The sequence below is a fragment of the Balearica regulorum genome, chromosome Z (assembly GCF_011004875.1).
Source record: "Balearica regulorum gibbericeps isolate bBalReg1 chromosome Z, bBalReg1.pri, whole genome shotgun sequence".
Classification (NCBI taxonomy): domain Eukaryota; kingdom Metazoa; phylum Chordata; class Aves; order Gruiformes; family Gruidae; genus Balearica; species Balearica regulorum.
This window is the reverse complement of record NC_046220.1, coordinates 45,515,000-45,541,533: the sequence shown is the minus strand read 5'-3', so window position 1 is coordinate 45,541,533 and position 26,534 is coordinate 45,515,000. Positions and strand designations below refer to the sequence as shown.

The 26,534-nt window shown below is 36.7% G+C and overlaps 1 protein-coding gene across 4 annotated transcripts in view; it reads right to left on the bottom strand.

Annotated features, from left to right (window-relative positions):
* PRUNE2 (prune homolog 2 with BCH domain) overlaps nt 1-26,534 on the bottom strand; it is a 138,639-nt gene that overhangs the window by 94,979 nt on the left and 17,126 nt on the right. For all 4 annotated transcript variants that reach the window (XM_075740891.1, XM_075740888.1, XM_075740889.1 and 1 more), the window contains exons 2-5: nt 11,972-12,076; nt 11,307-11,509; nt 9,775-9,938; nt 1,693-1,845 (exon numbers count right to left, since the gene is read on the bottom strand). In XM_075740891.1, the coding sequence (XP_075597006.1) occupies nt 1,693-1,845; nt 9,775-9,938; nt 11,307-11,509; nt 11,972-12,076 (625 nt within the window). The remainder of the gene's footprint in view (nt 1-1,692; nt 1,846-9,774; nt 9,939-11,306; nt 11,510-11,971; nt 12,077-26,534) is intronic.

The following is a 26,534-nucleotide window of genomic DNA, read 5'->3' as shown; positions in this document are numbered from 1 at the left end:
TAAGTTATTTTTAAGAGGGAACCAAATAACAACTTAAGCCAAAAAAAAAGAATCTTCTCATTACTGTTCCTGTATAGGGTCCAGCTACTGCATTCAATCTAATGACAAGATGAGCTGGCTAACATGCTTCTTATATTTACACACTTGTCCTTCTAAAAATATTTATTGGTAACGTGTAGACTTTCTGGTGGGCTACAACCCACTGTGCCTCAAATAACAAATTAATTCATGAATTCAGGCAAATAAATCATTATTTCTGCATGAAACTGAGACCTTTTTTTGATTAATTGTCCTAATACTGCCTGAAATAACAGGTACATAAGGTAAAATATTGAGTAGCGGTTAGTGCCTTCAAAGAACTTCAGAAATGCAACAGCAATTTACTAACACAAATGCCACATGAGCGTATGCAGTGCTGAATATGTACCTTGTAACACATAGCAAACAGTAGCTATGAGGAAAAAAAAAAAGGTATATGACATTGCCCTCCTCATGTGGCATATAAAAATTATTGGCAACCAGTGCCATGCAAACTGAATCCATTATATCTACTTGTCCGTTATGTCTACTTTACATTGGATATTAGGGTAAACTTCATAGGCCAAGTACATGACAAACTACTAAACCATCTTCCCAGGCAACTGGCAGAACTAAGGACTGAGTTCCATAAAAGCCACTTTAACTGGGTCTCTCCAACCCAGGCTGCATTCAGTTCATTTCCGATTCCTTGACTAACGTCTGGAGGAAGTTTAGGGAACTATGTGAAGATTTGTAGCCCTGAACTAATTTAGCCTTGACCTCACTGAAAGAAAGAGCAAAGGAAGCAGCACCTCAAATTCTGTCCTTAACTACCAGCTAGGGCAGCCATCTCAGGCTGACAGTCTGAATTCAGATGAGAAGATTCTGCAGATGGGTGGATAAAGAACAGTAAAAAAGACTATGAGTCTGCATGCAGTCTGTGCATACCTGATATATCTAACAAAGAAGTGTGTCAGTAATTCAATACTCGCTCTTTGGTAACAACTTGGTAGCAAATGCCATTTAACAAAGACAGTAAAAAATGTGAGAGTTATTGCAACAATTTTGTTCAGGGTTTCAGAGCATCCCTTCGAAGGCCTGCTACCAAATTGTGGGTTCAAACATTCCCGCTTTTGATCACTGAAAAAATGACAACTGCGTTCATCTATTCCTAGCAGAAGGAAATGAAAGAATTGCAATTTTCCCACTGCTTCCTTAATCTTAGTCTGAAGTCAAATTCACTTTACCTGTACAGAGCCCTTGATAAATTTGGGAAGGTTCAACAGATAAAATCCACTCCCACACCATGTAGGCAATTGCAGCACAATTTCTGTACATGAGTTGACATGTTGATTATGCCTCTATACTTCATGAACACAAATTCTTGACTAGAATACACTTGTAAAAGCAATATATGAAATAAATTAATGTTTACTTTATGTGTAAAAGTAATACAAGATTATTTAAGAGTTTAGTAGTTCCTCAACAGAAATCACAATTCCATGATTCAGAATGTAAGCCACTTAATTTAAAATTAAATATAATTACATGTAACTGTCAATGAAGATAGCATGCTGCAATTATTTTCACCACACACAATAAGCCAATATATTCTGATACAGTTACATAACTAAATTTGTAAAAGGTCTGAAAAATAAAAGCAAGTTACAGTACCTTGTTGGTTACACTGAGTCTCCTGGAGAACAGAGATAATTTCCTCTCGTGGGGGAAGGCCTGGAAACTTTTCCTCTAGGATTGACAGTACTTTCTCTTGCTGCTCTGTAATTCTGTCAGCCTCCAAAGACATGCACTTGAAGAGAATGCTTCCTGAAACATTGAAAGACAAAAACAAATGCCTCCTGTAATCAGCAAAGAGGTACTACAGAAACAGGAATGTTTACTGTATCACCATCCAAACGCTTTCCTTCTTTGAGTTGTTTCCACTGATGAGTTCACTGAATTACATATTGAAAGCTTTTCATGCAGAAACATCCTCCTAACATGAAGGCAGTTTCTAAAATCTGAACTGGGTGCCTTATCAGGGCCTACGCTACAGCTAACTGGCTGGTCCCAGTGCTGCCGCGCGGCATGCTTCTGTACGTCCTACATAGCTCTGCAGCATGGCTACTAGCAAGCGCTGGGTCACCAGGGCTTGTTCTTCTCTCTACGCATTAGACCAAGTGTTGGTATACTTGGAAACTGTAAATCCACATTGCCAACCTTCCTTCCACAGACCTGTCAATGAAGTGCTACAATGGACATAAGGAAGAAATTCTTCACTGTGAGGGTGGTGAGGCACTGGAACAGCTTGCCCAGAGATGCCCCCTCCCTGGAAGTGTTCAAGGCCAGGTTGGATGGGGCTTTGGGCAACCTGGTCTAGTGGAGGGTGTCCCTGCCCATGGCAGGGGGGGTGGACTAGATGATCTTAAAGTCATTGGTCATTTTGGTGTAACTGACTCTGGCTAATTTATCGTCAATGAACATACCAAAAAAGCACAGCACATTCAGCCAAAGTGATTCACTCAGTCTTAAAATTTAAAAGAAACATAATCCAATAAATAACTTCACCATAATTGGTATGCTCATACAATATAGAGGTGGGTTTGATGTCTTTTTGGACCACTATGTGCTGCACGTATTCCATCCGAGATGTGAAACTTTCCTGATGGTTCAAGGTTTAAAGTCAGCCTTTCACTCCCTGGAGACTGAGATCCCATTTATTAATATACCCAAAGATAGCCTTCACTTCCAATTACTCACACTAAATTAAGTGTAATAAAATCTTATACTTCAGCACTGAAAATATTTACTACTGTACTGTGCATAGGGATTTCAAACAAGCGTATGATTGCATTGCATCATGCTAGGTCAATGGGCAAATCAGTACAATAGTATAAGATAGTTGTTGTAAGCCAAAATATTTAGGTTTTAGCACAGAGCCAAGAGAGGGAAAGAAAAACTTGGACACAGCCATCCTCAATCTCATTAGACTGACTAGGACCCAAACATCTCGTATGCATCCATTTTTCTACTACACTGCCATCACAAAAGTGATGAAAAGCATTTCTTCAAAATTCATAAAGCACTTGCAACACAAAAAATTTTGCCATGCTAAGTACACACCTCCTTATTAGACAAATCCTGTGTGGATTAAATACTTAGTAATGCTTAATAAGCCAAAAGCTGTTCCCCATCAGATATAATTTTCTGGAAATTCACACACATGAAATTCCATTCTGTGTTTCTGTTGCAGATATTGTAATATTCTTCTAATATTACAATAGAAGAAGAATGTTCTTCTAATTTTCCATGTTTCTTTCTTTATGTCAGTCTCATCATCATTTTAAGATAATGCTCCTGCCCTATTTGATAGTATTAAAAAAATATTAAAGAAATGCAGACTGCATGAAAATCATGCAGAATTACCCAGAATGACATTTGTAAATTTACATACATACAACATGGCTCCACAGCAAGCAGATTTCAGATGACTACAGGTAAATAACTGACATATAAACCACCCAAGATAGATACATATAGATAGATAGATAGAGATAGATATAGATATAGATATAGATATAGATATAGATATAGATGATATAGATATAGATTAGCAAGACCTATTTTTCAGTCCCTTTTATATGAAGTAATCAGTAGCCTCCAGTATAATTCATCTAACAATATCCTTTCATTGTTCCCACCTCTAACCAGGTAACAGCGCCTGTGCTACCTATTCTTATCCATACCTTGGGAAGGGCAGTGACGAGAACGAGTTATCTGGCCCACAGCACACTCCCAGTCAGCACAGAGCTGCACCTGGATAAATAGCAGCTCAGGGACCAGGTTGCATGAATTATTTTAGCAATAGCAATCTTCTGCTTTTTCAGCACCCTTTTTTTTAGTTCCTCCAGGAGCAGACAGGGAAATTGCTCAGGCACATACAATGGAAATGGAGATTCCAGCAGAAAGTACTGGACCTACAATCCACGCTCAAATTCACCATACAGCTACCTACTGGAAGGAGGCTGTAGCATATCCCATACAGCCTCCCAGGAGCACTAGGATAAGCTAGGCAGTCTGTCCATCTGCATAGGTCCTCAGACACACAACGTGTCAAACTTTTACCACAGCTGAGCTGTGCTTCAGGGAGCGAGTATTTGGGGAAGACCAAGAAGAGAAAATCCTAACACAAACATACTGGAAATGCAGTAAAACAAGATGTGTGGATTGTATATCCAATCAAGCTTAGCAGTTTTGAAGTCAACATGACGTGAGCTTCATTGTCTGCCTAATTATACAGAAATTACTATGTAGCGGGTTCATTGTCAGGTCAGCAACTTCTTACGCATTTTAGCTCCTTATACTACAAATCATTCCAGCTTCATTACAGGATTGATTGTGAATTGTGTGATAACTACCCACAGTTTTTATCCAGTCAGTCCTGGATTTCAACTAAGCTGTAAGACAAATGCAGAACTGTGTCCTTCCTAAAGCATAATAAAAGCTGAACCATACAGAAACAGTCAAATGAAGACAGAAAAAGTATTTTCTCCTGCTTCTCACAGAAGAAATTCCCAAACTATTACAATAAAATGAAATAGACTATATAACTAAACTTTTTTTCTATGTCATTATTTCAAATAGTTGATGCTCCCATCTAGCACAGGTAGTTTCTACTGTAAAGTTCAGGACTGGGCCACCAAATTAAACTGACTAGCTCCAGACCTAACGTAGCCCAGCCCTTCTAAAGCCAAGCAAAAGGGCATTGGGAGGCAAGACAAGAAAGAAATTGAACAAAGAAGAGGAAAAGTCTTGTATTTCTCCAATTGCAGGAAATAGAAGAACTGGCAGCAGAAAGTTGTGGTTACATCAAGACAGGTTCTAGCAGCCAGGTCAGTATCTGGCAGTGATTTTAACAAGTGCCTGATCTATAGCAGCTATGTAGCACCAAAAATCACCACAAGTATCTCTTTGCTAAAATAATACATGGATTTCTTTCACCCAAAGCAGTTCTACTATAGTGTTGCAGCAGCATTGCTCATGCCAATAAAACTAGCTTAATTCTCACAAACACATGGCTTGGTGAAAGGAAACTTTTACACTATTTATCTATTCCCCAATCAAAAGGAAGGGAAAGGCTGCCTAGGACACACTATGGCAGCCTACCATGCATTTCTATAGGTACCAGTGTGCATTTATCTCTTGCTTTCACACGTGTGACAAATTCTTGCTTTCTTCGACAGTAAGGCCATCTTGGATTTGATATCACCTTTGGCAGGACACAGAAATTACTGTAAAGTTGTAAAACCAGAATGTGTTTAGACATGCACTGTACTGCAGCATCTAAATGCAAATCTTTGCCTTTCACTGCTCAGTTCATCTCAGAGTCAATCCCCTTGCATATTTTGATCAAGGATGACATCTTCAAAGAGCAAAGCAAACTTAGAAATTTTGGGGTTTATCACTTAATACAAGAATGAAATGCAGTCAGCCTGAAATAATGCCTCATCATAGGCAGACATCTTAGAAAGGTTTTTAAAAGGTTATTTTTGCTACTTGTCACAGCAATACTGTAGTGCTTGCAATTGCTAACTTTTCTATTAGGATGAAAGCAAGAAAAGGATCCTTCTCAAATTAGTAGGGTGTCAGCCAGCCCTAAGATCAACATTTATTCTTCCTTCATTCTTTAATACTATGCTCATCAGCAGGACAGAAAGGCACATGTCTTCTCTCCCAGGCATTGTAGTTCAGAAAAACAGTTCAATCAAGGTACTTTTGCTTGGCCAAAGGTCAGTGGTCCATTTAGTCATGTGCTCTCTTGTAAGTACCTGCTGTAAAAGAGATACATGGGCTCAGAAATTTCCTGCAGATTTTACTGAGTGCTGGTGCAACTCCCCCAGGGTTTCTGAAAGCATAATGGAGGCTGCTCTGTCTGCTGATAAGCACAGAAAAAAGAAATATATAATAGGTAATAGAAGATTCAATATTATTTGTGTACATCACACTACATTACAGATATTTTTTTTCTAAGGAGAGGTCACTAGAAAATAGGCTAGGACTCTTTCTTAAAAACAATGTGCATTTTATTCTTTTTTGCAAAGCAGTTTGGAAGTGGAGCACTAGTTTTGCCAAAAGCAATTGCTGTGCATTAATATTAAACATGATCTAATGAAGGCAGAAGTCGTTTTGGGAAAACATTAAGAACAGCACAAGCATCTCCTGAATTATAAGTTTATGGCTGAGAGAAACAGTACAATGAAAATATAGGCATTTCTCCTGTCGAGGTTTTGTTCCATGACTTGGAAAAATAAAGGACAGGGAAAAGGGGAAAACTAACAGTCCCTCATGAAAAGTGTACTTCAACACTCCTCACTTCCAAAAAAATCCACAAACCAAAACAGACCCTGGCAAGCAGTCATCACTGCAATTAACAGAAAAGCCAGAAAGCTGGAATAAAATGTAATGTGAGGGAGAAAGGGCAGGGAGGGAAGCAATGCGTCTAAGAAAACTGTTTCCATACCTAAAACAAAAGTATCACTCCAAGTAAGTGCAGTGTTTGGTGCAGTTCAAAATGTTCCTTTCTTTCTGGCATATATATTAGGGATGAACCAATTAGGGAACATGTGAATCATCTGATCAACGTACAAGATAGAACAACAACAAAAAAATGGCATAATTCCCGAAGTCCTTAAAAGGGCATTTCTTAACATTTGTCTGGGTGGCTAGAATAACAAACTAATCTTCTCTATTGAAAGTCAGACTGCCCCAACAGGGCGCTAAAAGACCTCAACTATGCAGCTCATAACTAGCAAAAGCAGATTCACACTAAAAAAAAAAAAAATTGCTGATGCCCTTGTTGTAAATCTGTCTCTATTTACACATTGCAGTCTGCACCTTGTGGCATCCTTCAAGGCCTTATACAAATAAACATAAGGAGGCATTTTTGAGAGTGCAGTGACCCAAGGTACCTGACAGCAAGTGCTTGGAATCATCCTTGCCAGCTGGCTGCAACAGAAAATGTAATGATTCAGCAGTTTAATGGATCTCGAGTTTGGCAACAGTCCCCTTGTAAACATCTCTGGGGAAATAAAATAATACAGGCCCAAGTCTCTGGCAGGTTCTATAATTGTTTGCTTCTGGCATAAATCCAGAGGCAGCACAAGCTCTAACCTAAGGCAAATATGGCTGTACAACACTCTGACTCTCCAAGCAGGCTCTATTCAAAGCCCGAGGGTAGAATTAACTTACGTCTGACGGGGAGACAAAGATACCAGGAAAGCATTCAGCAGAAAAGAAAGTCCTTAAATATTAAGCTACCTAAATCAATACTGCTCAGTTTCACAGGAAAAGTATTTTCTCTTGACTTTTTTTTTTAAACACAGAAGTGTGTTTTTTTAAACATAGCAGGCGAAGTTTGTTCAAAGTTGAAATATGTCAGGTTATAAACATCTTTGTTATTAAAATAAAAAAATGCTAACAGACTGTGAGAAGGAAGTAGTTTGAAAAAGAGGCAACAAATGAAGCTACTGCATGATAATTATTAAAACATGAGATATTTGTATTATCTTACAACTCCAGCAAAATACTCACTGGAAAGCCAGAAAATGAAAGATGAGTTCCCAGCTCAGAGACTCAGATGTTAGGATCTCTCAGCTGTTTATAAAAATAAAATCCTAATTCTTAGCACTTTGACTTCCATTTCGGACTTCTATTCTGAACTTCCCCCGAAATTTATACATACTAAAAATACGCAGGTTTACATTGGAAGTAACATAACGAAGCAAGAAAAATGCAGTAGGACCCTTTCATTGGCTGTACGCCCATAGAGTGCCACCAGAGGGAAGGGCCATCCTGCGAGCCTCTACGCATGCATTCACTGGCAGCGAGAATGAAGCAGCCACCAGACCATGATATGCATGTAGTCCCTTCATTTCCTATGCTCACAGGTGAGATGAATTTAAAAAGCTGTACTTTATGGGCAAGGACTTTGACAAAAGGCCATAATATATACAGAGAAACACAAAAGCTAGACTTGGGTAGGTTGTATTTGATCTTTTATTTTCAGACTGCTTGTAGTTTGATACGCCATCTATATACATTTATATCTAGGAATTTTTTTTCTTATTATCAAAACAAGCAATGGGATTTACTGACTATTCTGCATTTGCAATGGAAGGTTCTTAAGTACCGAAAACCTCTTCTACTTTAAGAGAACCACAAGAGGACTCACTGTGTTGCTTAGCCTTCTGTATGTACAAACCGTGTTGCTGGGAGAAGCAGAAAAGCATCAAGTCACAAGCACAGCTGTGTCTCGTTGTTTAGGTTTTGTCAATCACTTCTCATACCAGGCAAGAAAAGGAATGCATATCCACTAAGTTCCTCAAATATGCGCTACCAAACACAGTAATTAAAATGAAGTTGCTAATGATTAAAAAAAAATGTAGCTACTATCTCCCTCAAAACTGGAAGTGCTATCTCTAACGCAAATGCTTTCAATATTTCTCTAATTTTAACTTGGATACAGACTAGAGAGCCAAAACATGCAGACACTTACAACCACGTATAGTACTTGAACATGTTCTTGTTCAATTTGTAGAGCATTCCCTCCTGACTCTACACAGCACAAAACAGGTATCCTGAGAGATCCCCAAAGTCTTCTTTGTTCTGCTTCCAAATTCAATTATTATGCTTGGTCATTTGCCTAGATTCCTGGACAGCTACTCAACAGAAATCTGGAGCTTAAAAAAATATTTCATGGCACATTTATGAGAGCTTATTAGCATGGAAGGATACTAAAAGAGAGGGCTAAATGCTGTGTTATTGTTAATGCTTCTTCCATGGCAACATTAAAAAAACCCCATAATTACCTTTTGTAATTTCTCAGAACATCCTCATTACATTAGTTATCACAGTGATGAGTACAATGACAAGACCAGACTCCAGTAGCTTCTGAAATCTAAGTGTAGACAAGTTTTCATATTCCTCATTAAACATGCCCACATTAATTTCTTAAAAGGGCATTTAACAGTTGCACATCAATTAAAACATAAAAACTTTAAAATTCATTAAATGCTATTTAAATTCAGTAAATAAAAGCAGCAATCAGTTCTTTTCAAACCCAGTTTTATTTCTGATTGAAGAGTTCTGCTGCAGCAAATAAACTGAAGAAACTAATACAAAAAATGAACTATGAAGACAGAAATGAAAATACTTCTGACTGTTGGAGCTCCATCCTTTGTACACTACTGGGCATATGATACAAAAGAAAAGGAGAGTGCAATGAAGATGCAGTCACAGCATTTTTAAACAGTAAAAGTTTCATGTCAAGCCGTTAAAACATCATTCTATAAAAAGGTACCACCATCAGGAGAAGCTTTAACGTGTAAATATTAGATTCCAATCCATATTGCTGTCCACAGGCAGGCAGAGCCGAACTGGTGGCACTGCACAGCCCCTGGAATCGACGAACTGCACAGCTTTTCCAGCTACCCAGCTGGTGTGTCGACAGCTCCATTTAATATTCTTGTCTAGTGATACAGCAAAGACCTCTCATGCCTATTTTTAAATGCACATTTTTAATATTCAATATAATGTTACTCTTTAACAAACTCTTTACTCCCTGCTTCTTTTATGAAGCTTCCCGTGGTCTTTAAAGGGATTGTTAACCAAAGAATGGATCACACTCTTTCTGCATGAGCAGATTCAGAAACACTCCATTAAACCTTTCAGTATTTAATATAAAGAGTAATCTCTCACCTCTGAGGAGATAAGCCAGTTGCTGAGTGATTAACTCTGGTGCCTCCTGAAGAATCTCTTTTACTACTAAAGAGGAAGAAGACGTTTGTAACTCCAGGCTGCCGTCACATTGCTCATCTGGATTGATGACTTTGACAACAGCTGATTCCAAACTTTTATCCTCACTATCAAGAAAATTTAAAAATTATATATATTTTTCTTTCTAGATGCTTAGACAACCCAGAAAAACAATGCAAAAAAAAAAAAAAAATTAAATTCCAGACTATAACACTAGTGTCATTGCTACTTGAAGTCTGCTATAAAGCCAAAGAATGTCACAAGGAAGTCCTAAAACTGAGATTTTTTTAATGAAGTGTTCACAGTGGCTTTATTCCTTGATACATCACTAAGTGCTAGGACTTAAATGTTTACATTTCCACTACCAAAATTTTTAAAAATCAATAATTTGAAAAAAAATATTTCTACATGTACTGAAAATACAGTACCCTTTCTATAGAGGGGATTTTGAATTTTCCCCATTGAATATTTTGGCAACTTACAAAAGGGGTTTTTTTTGTTTGGTTGGGTTGGTTTTTTTTTGCATTTAGATACTTTATGTTTCTGCACGTAAAAGTAATAACAAAGCCAAACCATATTTAAGAATATAAAATGCTAATCATAATTCTTTAGAACGAAGAAACACAACAAGGGACACTAATAAACAAAAAAGCAAATCTTATGGATAATTTTTACTTTGCAAAAGTGAATGATGTACTGAGCTGACTGCAGTTAAAGAATCAATAGCTATGAGATTTACGCGTATTTCTCATTTTAGATTCCCCCTACTTTTATTCTAATCTACAGACCCCTCAGAGTAGGACGGGGCCATAGCACAACAGGATGCTACTTATCTTAAATCAAGTTCTAAAGATAGTTGGAAGTAAACAGCATCCTTCACTCTGGGCAAGACAGGCAGACCATTGTAAAGAAGCTCCCTTTGAAAGACTCACTATGGACTTGTAAATATTCCCTCTTAAGGATGTGTATATGGACTGTGGTCTTCCACAGAGTAACTCTGAGCCTCTGGTACTGAGGACATTTTAAGAAAAATGCTGTTCTTTTGAAGGACTGGAATAATCTAGCAGCCATCTTAACAACAGATATCCAAGTGTGCTGGCCATCTCCAGATTAATGTGAGCGTCTTAATGCCTTCAGTAAAAGATAACTGAGAAGCAGGAAAAAAACCCCTAATCTCTTACTTACTGGTTACAGAAAACTTCCAGACTGTTTAAATTAAATTAAAAGAGCTAATCTAAGCTGTGTGAAAATACAAGGTACTTAAAAAAGGGAGTTCCATTAAAAGTGATGGAAAGGTGGCTATTTAGTTTGTTGCATTTATTGGACATAATGGGAGACAAAATATATTTTAACTTCATTTTTTTGGGTCTGTGTTAATGTAGAAATACTAATATTAATGCAGAAAAATGTAAAATATAATTTTTAAAACAGCTCAAACCCATATAAGCCATTTTGCTGTACATACAATGCAATACCTTGTCAGCATGTTGCTGTTTACAAGTGTTAAAGACAATTTCCCTTCAGCATTCAGCTGGTGCAAATTGATTTCATCTCGGAAGATATGGAATGACTCCGGGATATTCAGCTCCTCCAATATAAATCTTGTCTCTGTGAAGTAGCTAAAATCTCTTCTTGGTATGTTCAACACGGGTAAGCAAAGAACGTCAGGAGGACTGACCTGTAACGTAGGTGTGCATTTGTCAGAGTTGCATAAAATAAGACCTGTTTTTTTATTAGGAAAATGTTTTAACAGAGTGAGCAACTAGAAACAGTCTGAATTTTTGGTTTGATTTTTTTTCTCCTTTTACTTAATTTTTTTTAAAAAAGTCTCTTGCTTGTTTTCTTGTCCTTCTGTCTCTGTTTGGTTCCTACAGAATCATTCAGAAACTAGGAAGGAGAAGGGAAAAAGAAGGATGTACAGGGGTGACTTTTTGCTGCTGTTGAATAAGCCACCTACTCATTAATTTTTGTACGGAAAGAAATGTAGATTGTGTCTATTTAAAAACCTCACCTCTGATTATAAAAAAAGCATTGTCCAGCATAATATTTTTACAATATATTTTAATTAACTTAACAATAAGAAGTCTGTAACTACCTGGAACAAATGAATTAAGACCATTTGGTCCATTTTTTCCATTACCTTGTCTAGAAAGTAGGCATAGGCCAGAGAAGAAATGAGCGAATCCAGATCACAGGATTTATTCGCAAGAACAACATGGACTTTCTCCAGGCGTTTGCTCCTGTTCTGTAACACATTAAAAGACAATTGCAATGAGTGACAATGATGAGAAAAAACAAAGTCCAATCACCAAGACACTTAAAAAAACACGTGAAATATCAGGTATTGTCCTCAGTTGCAGCGCTTTTCACCATTGGCTGAAAGAATGCACTTAGTGTGGGATCAGACAGTTTCCTTGGCTTCAAAGCTCCCAAGAAAGCCAAGAAATTTGGAGCTCACAAGAGGCCTCGGTTTAGAACTCAAACAAGATCTAACCTGACAGAAGTCCCTTTAGCACCAGAGTAACAGATAAGCAGCTTCATGTATATGGGGGAAAAGCTTTTGAAAACACCTCACGAATCTAAGAAAAGCAGTCCCAAAGAGTGTGGAAATACACACAGCAAACATACGTAGGAAGCTGTAATTTTAATTTTCCCTTTTTTCTTTGCTTGGCTGAAATGGGTAACTAGACAAAGTAAGTGGCTTTCACCCTTACTCTTCAGAAGCTGAACATGCCCTACGAACCACTGAGGGCTTCGAGTTGTTCTTACTCACAAACAGAACTCAGTCTGTTCTGTATTTAATAAAATTAGGAGCCTTCCAAATATAAGGAAAAGAAAAAACAGCCCAACTGTTTGAAAACAAAATATTGCAAGGAAGTGTCTACCGTCTTCACAATTGCACACACAAAATGTAAAAGGTGATGTTTTTCTCCTGTGCACATCATTAATGTCAAGCTAGCTGCACAAAAACATTACGGTTTATTTTCTTTTAATGAGCTATGCTTCTTATTTTGAGAAATATATCTGACTGACACTAAGGTCTCAGAATATGCAATTAAACATTGTTGTTGTTGTGATATACAAGCTGATGTACTTTTTGTTATTTTGAATTAGGCTCTGGCTATCGAGTAATATTTTAGTCTTTCAGCAGAAGTATATAATTAGTATATTATCCTCAATCATTATAAATGTGAAATTTTTTAAACTAACCTTTTTTCTCTGTGTCTAATCTTACCTCTATCTAGATAGAAGAAAGAAACTTAGTTCTCTTTCCTTTATACGGAACACAGCCGTCAAAATACCTTTGAGTAACAAAACCAGGACACCTATTCTCCATTCCCTATGTACTGGGAAAGACAGACAGCTTTCTGAAGAGTTCAGTGCCTGGAACAGGTATGTTCATTCTAGCTGCAGGCCTTCACCAGCAATAAACTGTCTCCATTTTCCTCTTTTCAATATGTTTTTTGTCATATTGTTCTTCTGTAGCGTACATTTCTGATTGATCTACCACCCTAAAGAATGAAAATAAAGTTCATGAGCTCATCCTTTTTTAGTACTATTCAGTGCATAGAAGTCTTTTTCTCTAGGTTCGTCATAACTACAAAACAAATGACTCAACCTTGAAAAAGAAGGAAATTGAATGAACTGGAAAATTGATTATTAAATCCACGAAGTCACCCACATCCAGGAATCCAGTGCAAACAATATAAAAAATTTCAACCAATCTGATTCTGCTCTGTATTTACATATTCTGTACCTATAAAACAATTTGCTTTCTGTTGCTCATAGTCCACAAAACAGTATTCCATATAGAACTAGCAACGATCCTCAACAGCCATCTAAGTTTCAGTGATGAATGTCAGACCCCTTCATCAGGTGAGTGTTTTCTTCTGAAATATTAAGACATTTTCGTGTTGTCTTTAGAATTCATTCTCTCAAGCACTAAAATCTGCACACTTGTTTTTACAACTCATATGTTGCTATGGCTTTTTTAAACTCACATGTTAGCTGTAGCCTTGTTACAACAGGCATATTGCAGTTCTAATACCTGTAGAAAATCATGTGGGAGGAGAACCACCAAAGATGGAAAATGCACCTTGTCTTAACAGCTGTTTAAAAGGAAAAGAAGGAGGGGGGGGGGGCGGCGAAAATAAAAAGAAAAAAGAAAAAAGAAAAAGAAAAAAGAAAAAAGAAAAAGGAAAAAAGAAAAAGAAAAAAGGGAAAGAAAAAGAAAAAAGGAAAAAGGAAGAGGAAAAAGAAAAAAGAAAAAGAAAGAAAAAAAGAAAAAAGCCAACAAAACAACCCAGCATCTTTCACTCATTTGTATGTTCCATCATGCCTCTCCTCGTTATTACTTCTTCATGAATGAAGACAGAATAATTACACAAAAATTGAAGAATTCCAAGGCTGAAAGTTTCTGAACCCTACACTTGACGTCTGAAGAAATGAGAAAAGCATGGCAATAAAGAGTGGAATACAAAGAGACCATAGTGGAGCAAGAAAGCTCTGGAGACCATCTCTTCATAATCCAAACAGGTCAACTAGCCATCTGAGGACTGATCATTTTAACTCCAGCACACCAGAATTTCATCAACACATATGAACGAGAAGAGACTGCAGAAGGACAGGCCATCTCCTTGGGCTGTTCTCAAGAGCTTAACAAGAACTCTGAGATGGAGCTTATTAAGCTGAGTTTTTAAAATGGCAGTAAGTATAGTAACAGTGACAGGGTGTATTTCTTGATGAGGCTGTTAACATACTAGCCCTCTAAACGACTGCTGGTTTCCTTCAGAATATTTCTGCCTAAACCACACATGCAGCCGAGATGACCTACTAGCTACTGACAACTCTTTCCCAAAGGAAAAGGAATGATGATAAACAAATTTCTGAAGGCGTTCAGGGGTTTCTGTTCCACACTGCCTTTCTCTGGTCACTCCAGAGAGGATATATTTGTTTCATGCACTACAATTTGTTATTTTAATGACCCTACCTCTCCCTGAGAAAGAATCTGTTCATTTCCACACAACTACCCCATTTCACTCCCTAATCTCTCATTTGTGACTTTTAGCAAAGTGTTTTTATGATGGGGTTTTTCTAATAAAATACGGCAGCTATTCTACTAATGTTAAAATTCAAAGTCAACCTGTAAGCTGTCTTAATAAGTAATTCAAGTTTCTTTTTCACAGATTTCAAAGCTAAAATTGGCCAGAATTAACAGCAAAGAAAGTCTGTGCTTCACATTCTGATGATGTAAGACACACAGACAAAACAGTGAAGTGATAGTCCACATCTTGTTTCACCAGTCTGAGGAATTTTCTTCATTCAAAAAATGTGAAAGCATGATTCTTGAAGAGGTGCTTTCCAACACCAAATCATGTATTGCCAAACTATTTATTAAAAATAAAATACATTTATATTAATAAAGTTGTAGAATACGTTTGGACGCTAATTCTTCCTGTAGTGCTGGAAACTCACAAAGGGAGCAAAACATAACAAAAACAACGTAAAATGTCACTCTTAATTACTCAAAAGCATAAGAAGATGTTTGCTATTATTTTCCTAAGTTAAATCCTCCATTTTCTGAACAAATATTCTTATCCACCTAAGTCATATGTTCTCCCAAAGACAAGTTGGATTTGATGATCCTTATTGGGTCCTTCCAACTCGAGATATTTTTATTATTCTATGATACATTTCTAGAAAACAGCACAAATTTGATATAGATAGATCAGGCTTGCAGACAATCTGCAGCAGACGAAGCTATAAGTCCCATCCTGCTATTTGCATTCACATAGTATGTGCTGTCCCATTAGAAGTGAAGTTATCAGGACAATTAGAACCATTGGGCTAAGCAGCAACTCCCCTAAGTACATGGATGTAACTCCAAACCACAGATCAGGACCTATGGTCTGAGAGCTGCCACGTGCAAAACTGATCAGCCAAGGACATCTACAGGGAAGCACATAAACAGGTATATGCTATCCCTGACACAGGTCAGTACATTATTGCTGAATTATTTACCTTCCCATTCCCCAGTGAAAACCACTACAATAATTTAGTGACACATAAAAATCACAATTGCGTAACCTATTCACATGGACAACATTTTCTACTCTAAGCATCTTTATTATTTGAACTGTGTATTTATCTGATGCTAGAATCACAGACAATGTATTTATATTTTAATAGATTACTCAAGACAGCTAGGTAGCATCTCCTTCATTCTATTTTAACACAGGGAACCTTCTTGATACAACAACACAGATACATTATGAAATGCTTAGCGATGACCACAGTGTTCTACAAGGGAGAGCAGGTTAAATACTGCTTTATCCTGTGCTGGACAGAAAATTTGAGATCTGTGCATTAGGAAGAAGACAAACTCTGTCAAATCACAGTGATAAAAATTTGAACGTTACTGCAAGCATTCATCCTAGCATAAATGGGTGCCATCTACTAATTCCGCACATAGGACTATGAAAGCAACATTTTCACCAACATTTCCTCTCCTCATGTGTAGCTCCCCGAATGGCTTTTAATATCTTACTACTAGTAATTAATAATAACCTTCCAAAAAGTGTACTCTCCATAAAAGCAACCCTGAAGTATACCCTCACAGGGCTATCCAAGCTTAGAGTTTATCTTACAGGTCTGAGACTGCTTCCTCTTTCGTCATCTCAGATACAACTAGTTTGCATAGTCTACTGCTTGCTAATCAGCCAGCTAGGAGAAAAGCAGGCACATGGATGTGACCTCTTCCAGGTCTTTCCAAGTAAAACCCCAGCAGAGAAGCCCACAATCAGGACGAAGAAGCTTTAGATGCATAAACTCTGTAAGACTTAGCTGCAATAGCACCAAAATGTGATTAACTCCTGCAGCTACTACAGCTAAACCTGAGAGGAATCATGAACCTCAATATCTCTAAGAATTAAAAAAAACCAGCAGGTTGATGATGAAACTGTAACTCATAAATTAAACTTCATAAGAGACCACTGATCTCTCTTTGTGCTGATGAGTTTTTGTTTAGCTAGATTAAAAGTAATTTGTAAAATGCACAAACACTGGAAGTCTGGGATAAAATGAATTAAAGAAATGATGTGTCATTCTCAGATGGCATCAGTCAGGACAACTCAATTCAGATCAGATCTGCACAGATCAACATTCACTTATAATGCTCAAAAAAGACACATAAACACGAAGCTACTTCTACAATCTAGTAAGAGATCTCTTCTGATACTCTGACACATAAGGTGAAGAAACTCTCCTATCTGTCCACTTTTGTCATCTTTAATCACATAAAAGCATTAGTATGGCAGCTATATCTTTATGCAACTGCAGTCAAAAATACCTTTTATTGGTACTTACCTGCATCAAACAGCTGATTCATTCAAACATACTGCATATACTGGCAATTAGGTTTGCAAAAACTTTGGCTAGGACATATCATACAGTGATTCATCAAGTTACAATATCCCAGTAAAAAATTACATTGTCTCTTCTTTTTTTTTCTTTTTTTTTTTTCCCCCTTCTGTTAATACAGAAGAACTTGAAATGATCTTGCAAGATTACAAATCATGAAAACTAACAAGGGAGCAGAGCTACACAAACATACTTAGCTTTCCTGGAGATGCATGGGGAAAAAAAATCAAACTACCCGGACCAAGAACAAGATAGTAATAAATATTCCAACTGAGATTTTAAGTCATTTACTTACATGAGAGAAAATTTTTGTACCTATTCAGTAGTTTTGGAATTGTACCTCCAACCCAGAGGTACAATTTATTGAGTAGTCATTTTGGAGTACATCCTGCATTTGCCTTATAGTCTCAGGCAGTATTATACTTCCGTTGGCCTGAGGGCTTTTAAGTTGATCATCCTTCTCCGTTGTCAAAGAAATGGCTTTAAGCCAAGGCAAAGTTAATTTAATATTTCATGCAAAGTTCAGGTTAGTTTAATATTTCATAAGTCTTTTCACAAGAAAGGGTTATAATGGCCTGGAAAAAAAGATGGTTTCTTATCCTGATAAGTCTTTGTTTTGTCTTATTTTTAAGGACAGAAAAAAAAAAAAAAAACCCAACCACAACTTATTATGTTTCTCTGCCCCTGCAGTATCACATTTATCATGTACAGTATATAATATATATTATAGTTTGCTTTAATAGTTGTATAATACGTGATTACATAGTGGATTCTTCCCTAAGGAACATAATTTAATAGAGAAAATTTCAAGTGTGCCATATTTTAATCATTATCTGTTGGATCTATATTGTATAAAGTTGGTTCACTTATGGATCCAAAAAAAATCTTTTACAGCAAACATCAATCCCACTAGCAGAACCAAATATAATAAAACAAAAGGGCAATTTGCTAAATCCACACCATCTGCTTTTGTAAGGGAGACACAGCCTTACAAAAAAAATAAACAAAAGCGGTCATAAAAATTCAATGCCACACTCAGAACTGGTCAGACAGGCATAAAATATCACCCGATATTTTGGAATAAGATCCAACGACAAAAAACTATGACTAATCTATAACAAATACCAGGAAAAGGTCTTAACACCTTAGTTATCATGCATATAGAACTCACCTGGGGCCTAACTGATACACATATTTTACCCAGTCTTACTTGCAGTCCCCTCTCTGATGGTGACTGCACTTCCCACAGGAGGTTGAACATAGCCTTGTTGAACAAGCATTATTGGTCTTCTGAAGTTAACACTTTAAAAGCCATATTTAAGAGCCAAGACCTTGCTGAAGAGATTTTTATTTTAAAATGTCATTTCCCAAAATCACACTGTTCTGTAGATGCATGCTGATCCTTCAAAACTTAAAATGGAAATGAGTGAAGTTAACTATCTGGCATGTCAGCCAGGCAGGGAAGTCCCATCCCTAGATTGTTACTGGAATTTCCACAAGACAGGAGCTCTCTTTTCCAGTAATTTCTAATCAAGAATTGGCATGGTCAGCTATTGCTGCTGAGAACTGAGTTCAATATTTCTGCATTACCAACAGGCTCTGATTTGGCATTCTGCATACAGACAAACTTCATGCTGTTCAAGAAAGAATTCCTACCAACTGCAAACATCTGATCTCTTTTCTTTTTTAATTAATTTTACAAAACATAACTGCATGCAAGTCTGTTCTGCCCGTTCTTGAAATACCTTCTCTCTAACTTATCACGTGCATTTATTCACATTGCGAAAAACAAAAATGAACAATGTTCTCTACATGTAATTTTCATTTGAAAAAGAGTAGCTGGAGTAATCAAACAATGCAGAGATGCCATTTAAATATCAAAAGAAGCACCACAGAATTAAAAGTATCGATCAAAATCTTGTTGGCGTCTTTTAAAATTAGATTTATTCCATCACTTGGTTTGGCATTGATTTTCCACCATGTTTTATAAGCTTTAGATGTTCACACTCCTGCTTCTCCAAATTTTGCCTTTAGGGCCAGCTTTTGAGACACCACTTCTACTGGATCATGGGGTATAAGTATACCATGTACCCAATAGTATCTGGTTTTCAAAATGGGTCATATGTAGGGTACACATACATGCCCATGTTCACACACATTTTGGAAGCATGACTTTGGCACCATATATTTTGATCCCAATTTTGCAGTTACATCAAATAAAACTCCTGTTAAGTCAAACAGATATTAAATATATTTTGTCTGAGGGAATTAAAGAAACCTATGTTTTTATGATACAAGATTACCAAGGTGAGGAGGGGAAAATCTTATTTAAATGACCTCAGGCTCAATAAAGATATCACATTGCCCTTCCTGCCAGGACAAAACAGGATATACTCTCGTATGGCTGAAAAAGGAAAATGTTCCAGCAGAATGATTATTTAAGCTTGAATCAGCAGTACTTCAACAGCCTGTCAATAGGATTCTCTATCATAGAAATTACTAAAGTAAAAATCAAAGTTCCCCTCTTCCTTTTATGCTGCATTGACTAATTTGTTGTTCAAATTACTGTGTTCTATGCGGGATTATTGCTCTCACCTAATAACTGATTATGCAATACAACATACAGTAATTCAGCTCTGCAACAGAACTAGTATATTCCTATTCCAGGTTATCTTTAGTGTTTAAAGTGACTCACAGCATGTCTTTGAATTTTCAGGTCAAGTTACACGACTCTTCTTTCCTCTCCTTCCCTGCTTGACGCTTTACGTGCAAACATGAGACTGGGATGCCTATCAGTTTACAGGACTTGACAGTATTCATTTCCTTTAGGAATTGTTTAGCTTTTACTACGGGATCAAGTTGTCCCTTGAGACATTAAAAACAAATGAGTTAAAAGTAGTGAGCACGTTTACCTGAGGGGCAGAGTAATTGTATCAGTTCTGTGATGTGTCAGGAGGTGAACAGTACCAATAATCCCTTACATCATACACAGCAGAAGCTGAATGACTTATAGAGAGGAAAGAGAAAGTGTACTGGAGAAAAAAGGTGATTTTGCTTTGGTGAAGGCAAGGGAATTCAACTCAAATAACGCAGTTCTTTTTTCTGCCTCTGTCACAGACTTAAACATCACACCTCAGTGCATTTAAGAAGCTTAGTGTCTTCTTTAAAATGGTAGAAGCAACTTTGCAACTGAGAATAGATTTACCAACAGTTAGGATGCACATGGACATTGTGCTATACAGGCGCCTCTGGAGTTGAGCTTCATGTTTCTTAAGTCAGTGTAGCCCTTAGGTGATGTGCACCAAGTCAAACAGGACACCATACCCTGAAGTGAGCCACCCGCCCAGTAGGAATACCGTTAGTGGTCATATGAGACTGAATTTTCTGTGTTTATGTGGACAATATATAAGCAAGTTTTATTCTATTCTTTCTTTTTTTTATGTCATTGCAGCTTGCAATCTCAATGTTTCTTCTAAATTTTTATCAGTGTGCTATAGATAATATTTGTGACTATATTGAACTCAAATACAAACATCATGCGTGGCTACATTTTCACATCTTCATTTCTTTTTCAGATCTTCTGTGTAAACTTCTGTCCCCTCTTTCTCAGTGATTCAAGACAAACAAGTAGTCCATGCTCACAACAGAATCATAGACACCCTCTTCCCATCAGTGACTTATCCTAAAATGTATTACACACCTTCAAGTGAGAGAGAAAATCATAGCTGGATCAGGATGCCAAAGTCACTTTCAATTTTTTCTTTATTGTTCAACAGGTTTTTATCATACTATAATTCTAAATGTCTTTGACTTTTTATTCATTCTCTGGTAAAATTGCCTCAGAAAAGATGCAGGGTTCATTTGTTGGGTTTTTTTACTTTAGTATTATTTTAGTCACTATTTCTTTTCCCACACTGAAAATCAGAAACCAATTAACAAGTACTCCTCTACTGTCCTTTATGCCTGCTGCAAATATCATTCCCCAAAAGAATTTTCTCAAAAGCCCTTTCTTATTATTGGCAGCTTCTTTTTCGATGAGGGAATTCTATTATTGTAACATGTTTAAGTCCAAGTGTCTTTGTGAGAGATAGATATTGGGTTGATTTGCTGCAGAAGCTGAGCACAAATTAGAAATTTTCTTGCAACACTGTGCTTGTTAGTGAAATGACACTAAGAAATGAACAGTCAGAATGAAACTGTCACTTGATTTTACAAAAACAATCTATTTTTTGATTTGGGATGTTATGAACATAGAAACCTATGCTCCATTATGAGAAACCACTGTGGTTTTACTCATACCGTAATTGGTTATGTCTATACTGTTTAGATGTACTCTGAAGTGTCCCCACCATAATACTATTGTCAGAACCATGTATGTATTGTGTATGAGCAAGAGGAAATGTGTAATCACATTCTTCAATTACTTTTAACATTCACATGCTTTTCAACATACATCTAGTCACTAATAATCTTAGAACTTGTGCTGCTTTAATGTCTAATACTCTTTTCTACATAAATGATATTAAAACAGTGGAAATTTGGAAGTAATTTATTTAGTAAGTTAGGCTGGGTTCAGGCTAGGGACAGAAGGGATATGGTACTTCTTGAATCCATACAAAAAGGATGTAATCCATACATCGGAAATCTCCATGCATGGAGTGATCCTCTTTCTCTCATCGTTTGGGCTGTGTCTGAGTTCCCAGTCTGCTCATGAAATCTAAAGAGGTCATTAATACAACGACCCACTGAGGACTTCTTAGAGAAGTCTGAAACCACCTTGGTCAATTTGTCTGAGCAAGAAATCCAATACAGCCATTCTCCACCATGACACACCCTCCCCTTCAGCACAATCAAAAAGGCTCTGATTTGAGCCAACAGCTCTGTCAATATTGTTGAACTCAGACTTTCACACATGTTGAGATGACTGGGGTCTTTTCAGTCAGTTGTGTTCTCTTTTGGATTGGCCGTCTTCTGCCAGAGCAGAATCAGTGTAAAAATGTGGTGCTGATGTCTCCAAAGTCAGACACATGAAATTTAAGAGCTGATCCTGTATTCTATTTCATCAGCTAATGCCAGTACCTTTCTTCAGAAGTCAATAATTTTCGATGTATCATATATTTTGCCTTTTCTGCATTCAATGTTTTGATGTACATTCCTCTTGAGGTGGCAAGAAGCCTCTACAGACCTTTCCAAATTGCTCTTAGGTGACAAAGTATGTTTCAGCATAAACATCACCCAAAAGCTTTTCTGAATCATTCTCCATCTATCCTTGAAGCATTAAGAAGGCATTCAAACATATTTCCTTGATACCATTTGGCTCACTGCAGATTTTTCCTGTGTTTTAAGCACACTATTGACTGCATTAAATAACCTCATAATCACATTTAAAGGCTTAGTGATCTAGTGCCACCAATGTACTAAAATATATGATAACAAATGCAGTCAGCATTTTCCATACCATATGCTTGTAAATGTTATTCTGCAGGGAACCAATTAAAACTATGGAAAATTTGGAACACAGACATATGGAACAAAACAAAGCAACTTATCTTGTCACCATGGTGCTTGCTCAGTACATCGATTAGGGAATGATGATATTAAAGGACAAACAAACGCCACTTTAATTAAAGTGTGCTGAAAGGCAATATACAGTAGCAATCTAAAACATTCATTTTTGCTGTGCTGATGTTAGTTTTCATTCTAATGAGTTAGAACAGGTAAAATACACTCCTGTAAAAACAAAAAAAATCAAAAATATTCCTATTTGAAGAAATGCAACACTAGTCTTATTGAGAAAAACCCTCCTCTTCTAACATTCAGTTAGAAAAGGGTAGGAAACTGAAGTGGAGTGTTTGGGTTTCAGGGAATACATTTTAAATACTGCTAAGGATGTAAGATTTTTCAGGAAAAAAATGAATTTCAGCAGGGACTTAATTCTTAAGTGTCTTTCTGTGAAAACACACTGCATCAGAGAAAACACTGAATCTAATCCTTGTATTTGTCCAGCACAATTGACAATGGAAAAATAGTAAAAGAACTGGAATAAATAACAATCACTTTGAAAAATATCTTCCAGAGGAAGTAAAAATTTGTTATCAGGAGGTGGAATCATGATTACCTCCTACGTTTGGGGCAAGCTGGGAAAGATCTATAGGAGGGAATATGCTCAAATCTGCATTTCCCATTCCTTCAGCACTGCAATAGTTAAAGTCCCACAGAGCACGACCATGCCTGTTACAAAGATTCCCAAAAAAGTAAGAACCTAGAGGTTACATATTTTGGGTAAGACTCCTGCCTTATTATTCTTGCATAGTGCCAATGACACCTTGAACTGACATACAGATGATGATACTGCAAACAATATTTATGGTGATGACTATTATTGCCCATCTAAACCACAACTCCATTCCACATTATCTTGTCTTGACATAGAACATACATGTACCTGAGTCATATTTTAAATTTAACACACTAGGACAATTGGTACAGGAAAAAAAGGAACAAATTATGATAGTTCTGCTGGTCATCACAGCAATGTTCCATTACAGCCAAGATCTGTCAAGAACCACAACACAATAAACACATCTTTCTTATATAGAGCTATAGCCAGATTGTCACTGTAGCTACCAAAAAACCCCCACCTTAAACAGAGGTGAGAGCTTCTGTAATGGCAATTAGCATATTAATTCCACAAACTATCTGGCACAATAGTTCATCTCATAAAAAATATTTTATATAGAGAAGAACCATAGAAATAGAGAATATATAGTATTAAAGATGACCTTCATGGTAAGCATATCAACTATTGCTTTTAAAGTATGGAAAATAATAGAAAAAAAATTTAAAGTGTAATTACAAAGTCAATTGAAGCACTGTTTATATTATAAAGCTATAAAACAATTTCTTTAAAGATATTTAATGCCATTCATTTCTGTTAAAAAACTTTATAAGCATTAACAGAATATGAGAACAAGGAACAGACTTAGAAGAGATTTTTTTTTGTTTAAGGTTTGGCTCAATTTCATCCGTTTTGATTAAGATTTCCATAATGTATTATTTCAAATTTTATTAAGAAGGAGGAAACAGTAGATGTAAATTGACCAATTCACATATGAAAAGACACTAATGACTGATTAAGTAAGACATCCTCTTCAATGATAATTTTGCTGAATCTTCTCAGTTAACACCAAAATGGGCAATTCATCATCCCTGGCAAATCTGCTGCACTAGCTAATTCAAAAGAGAACAAATATTTTAGAAAAAAAATATGGTAATGACAAACAGAATTACATTAATATTTCAACTTTAACTTTCAATTGACAGTTTCCATATCGATCAGCACTATCTTCTAGTTTTGTATTTAACACACTATGATGTATTTTTAATCTACGGAAAACACAACTGCATCCTGCCCCACACAGGGACTTGCTTGATTTTTCTCAACAGTCAAGCTCCATTGATTCCTGTGTCCGCTGCAGATAAGAACAAAGGGTCCAAAGGTAAGGAGAGATACCTAAGCTAGCAAAGAACAACCGGCTTCCTCTCAGGCTAATATCCTACTTCCACCAAATCGCGGAGCTCTAAACTTGCTTAAAGTGATTCTGAAGGTAAAAAGAATCGGAGAGCACATCTCTCCTAGGTCACCTCTTGCACACAGAGAAGTCCTTAAATCTCTGGAAGCGAGGGGAAAAAAACCCAACCAACAACAAAAAATCCCCACCAAAAAACCCCAAACCCAAAAAAACCAAACCCCAAACCATAAAGGGACCTATGGAAGCCAAAATATCTGATGTACAAGACTGATCACAGCAGCAAGATCCACACTTTTCTACTGGTAAAGTCTGAGAACACTGGTAGGGCATTTAGTATTTGCCTGTGATTAAACCCTACATCAATGACTATCAACACAACATGCTCCATCACATGGATGTTTTGTATGTGCCAATAACACAGTTCCTGTGTTTCCAGCTATGAGAATGCTGCAACACATGAACAGAAATTTCTCTATATTCACAAGGTGTTCAAGGTGTTAAAAGAAGGGATATCACCCACGGAGATACTGACAAGCCTCCAGTTAAACACTTGTCAGAACAGGAACAGTGGTAACATTAGAAACTGGTGATGATTTCACGGCTTTGCAGTGTAAGGTCACTCTGTTCTCAATCTGACATTTATTTTGCTTATTATTTCTGCTTAGTTAATTGCATAAATCTCAGCAGGTCAGAGGAACATTACACAGCATTTTATGTAAAATAAGCATTTTGCACTGAAAGAACAAGAGGAATAACTATGTGCAGCTTTCTTTCCCTTATACGGGAAGCATGTGCTGGCCTTCTACTGCTGTTGAAAGGGTATCTGTTTAGCATTAATGGAATTAGGAAAGTCTGTTAAAAATAAACACAGCATAATTCTTTCCTTTCTTTTACCAGCTAAGTAGAACAACATTTTATCTCAGGATCCATCAAAGAGGATAAGGTATAATGGCAACGTATTTATACGCAGTCCATTTGAATATTTAATCTCTGGTTCTAGATAGAGTTCGTATGTATAAATACCAAGGTATACTTGCCACTCCTGAATAAAAAAAGCACAGCAGGTCTTAAAAAGAACATACTGACTTAAAAGAGATTTGAGATATTCCACTACATGATAACTGAAACAGATAAGCAAGCTGTTTAAATTTATACAAGGACCAACCCGCAGAGGCTTTGTGATTTGAGTCATCTGTTACAGGCATAGCAGTATATGAGAAGCAAATTTTGAGAATGAGGTCTACTTATAAAAATAGACTGTTGTGGCTAGCAGAGGAGATCCATGTCCACTTGCTGGTCACATGAATATTGCATTCCTGTGATAACCAGCCTTACAAATACATTGTAAAGATTTCCATCAATTTGGGGAACCAGGATGCTAATAATTATGGTAGTTAGTGTCACAATTAGCATCAAAATAGAAAGTTTAATTTGCATTTAAATTTTTTTCTTTAAAAACAGCATATAAATATATAGATAGCAACATATATACGTGTTTTAACAAGAGTATGACATAAAATATCTGTTTTGTTATGACAGGTATATTGTGAAGCATTTGAGCTGTGCAACATGCTTAAGTTAACATTAGCAAGAAAACTTGCAGTTTTTACTCTGCTGACATTTAGTCTGTGAAATCAATTACTGTGATACAAAGTGACAGCTGTGCTTAACAATAAGAGGAAACTCAACTTAAAATGCCATTTAAAAATGCATGATATGGGGAAAGTCTGTAACACAGTTAAATGAAATCTA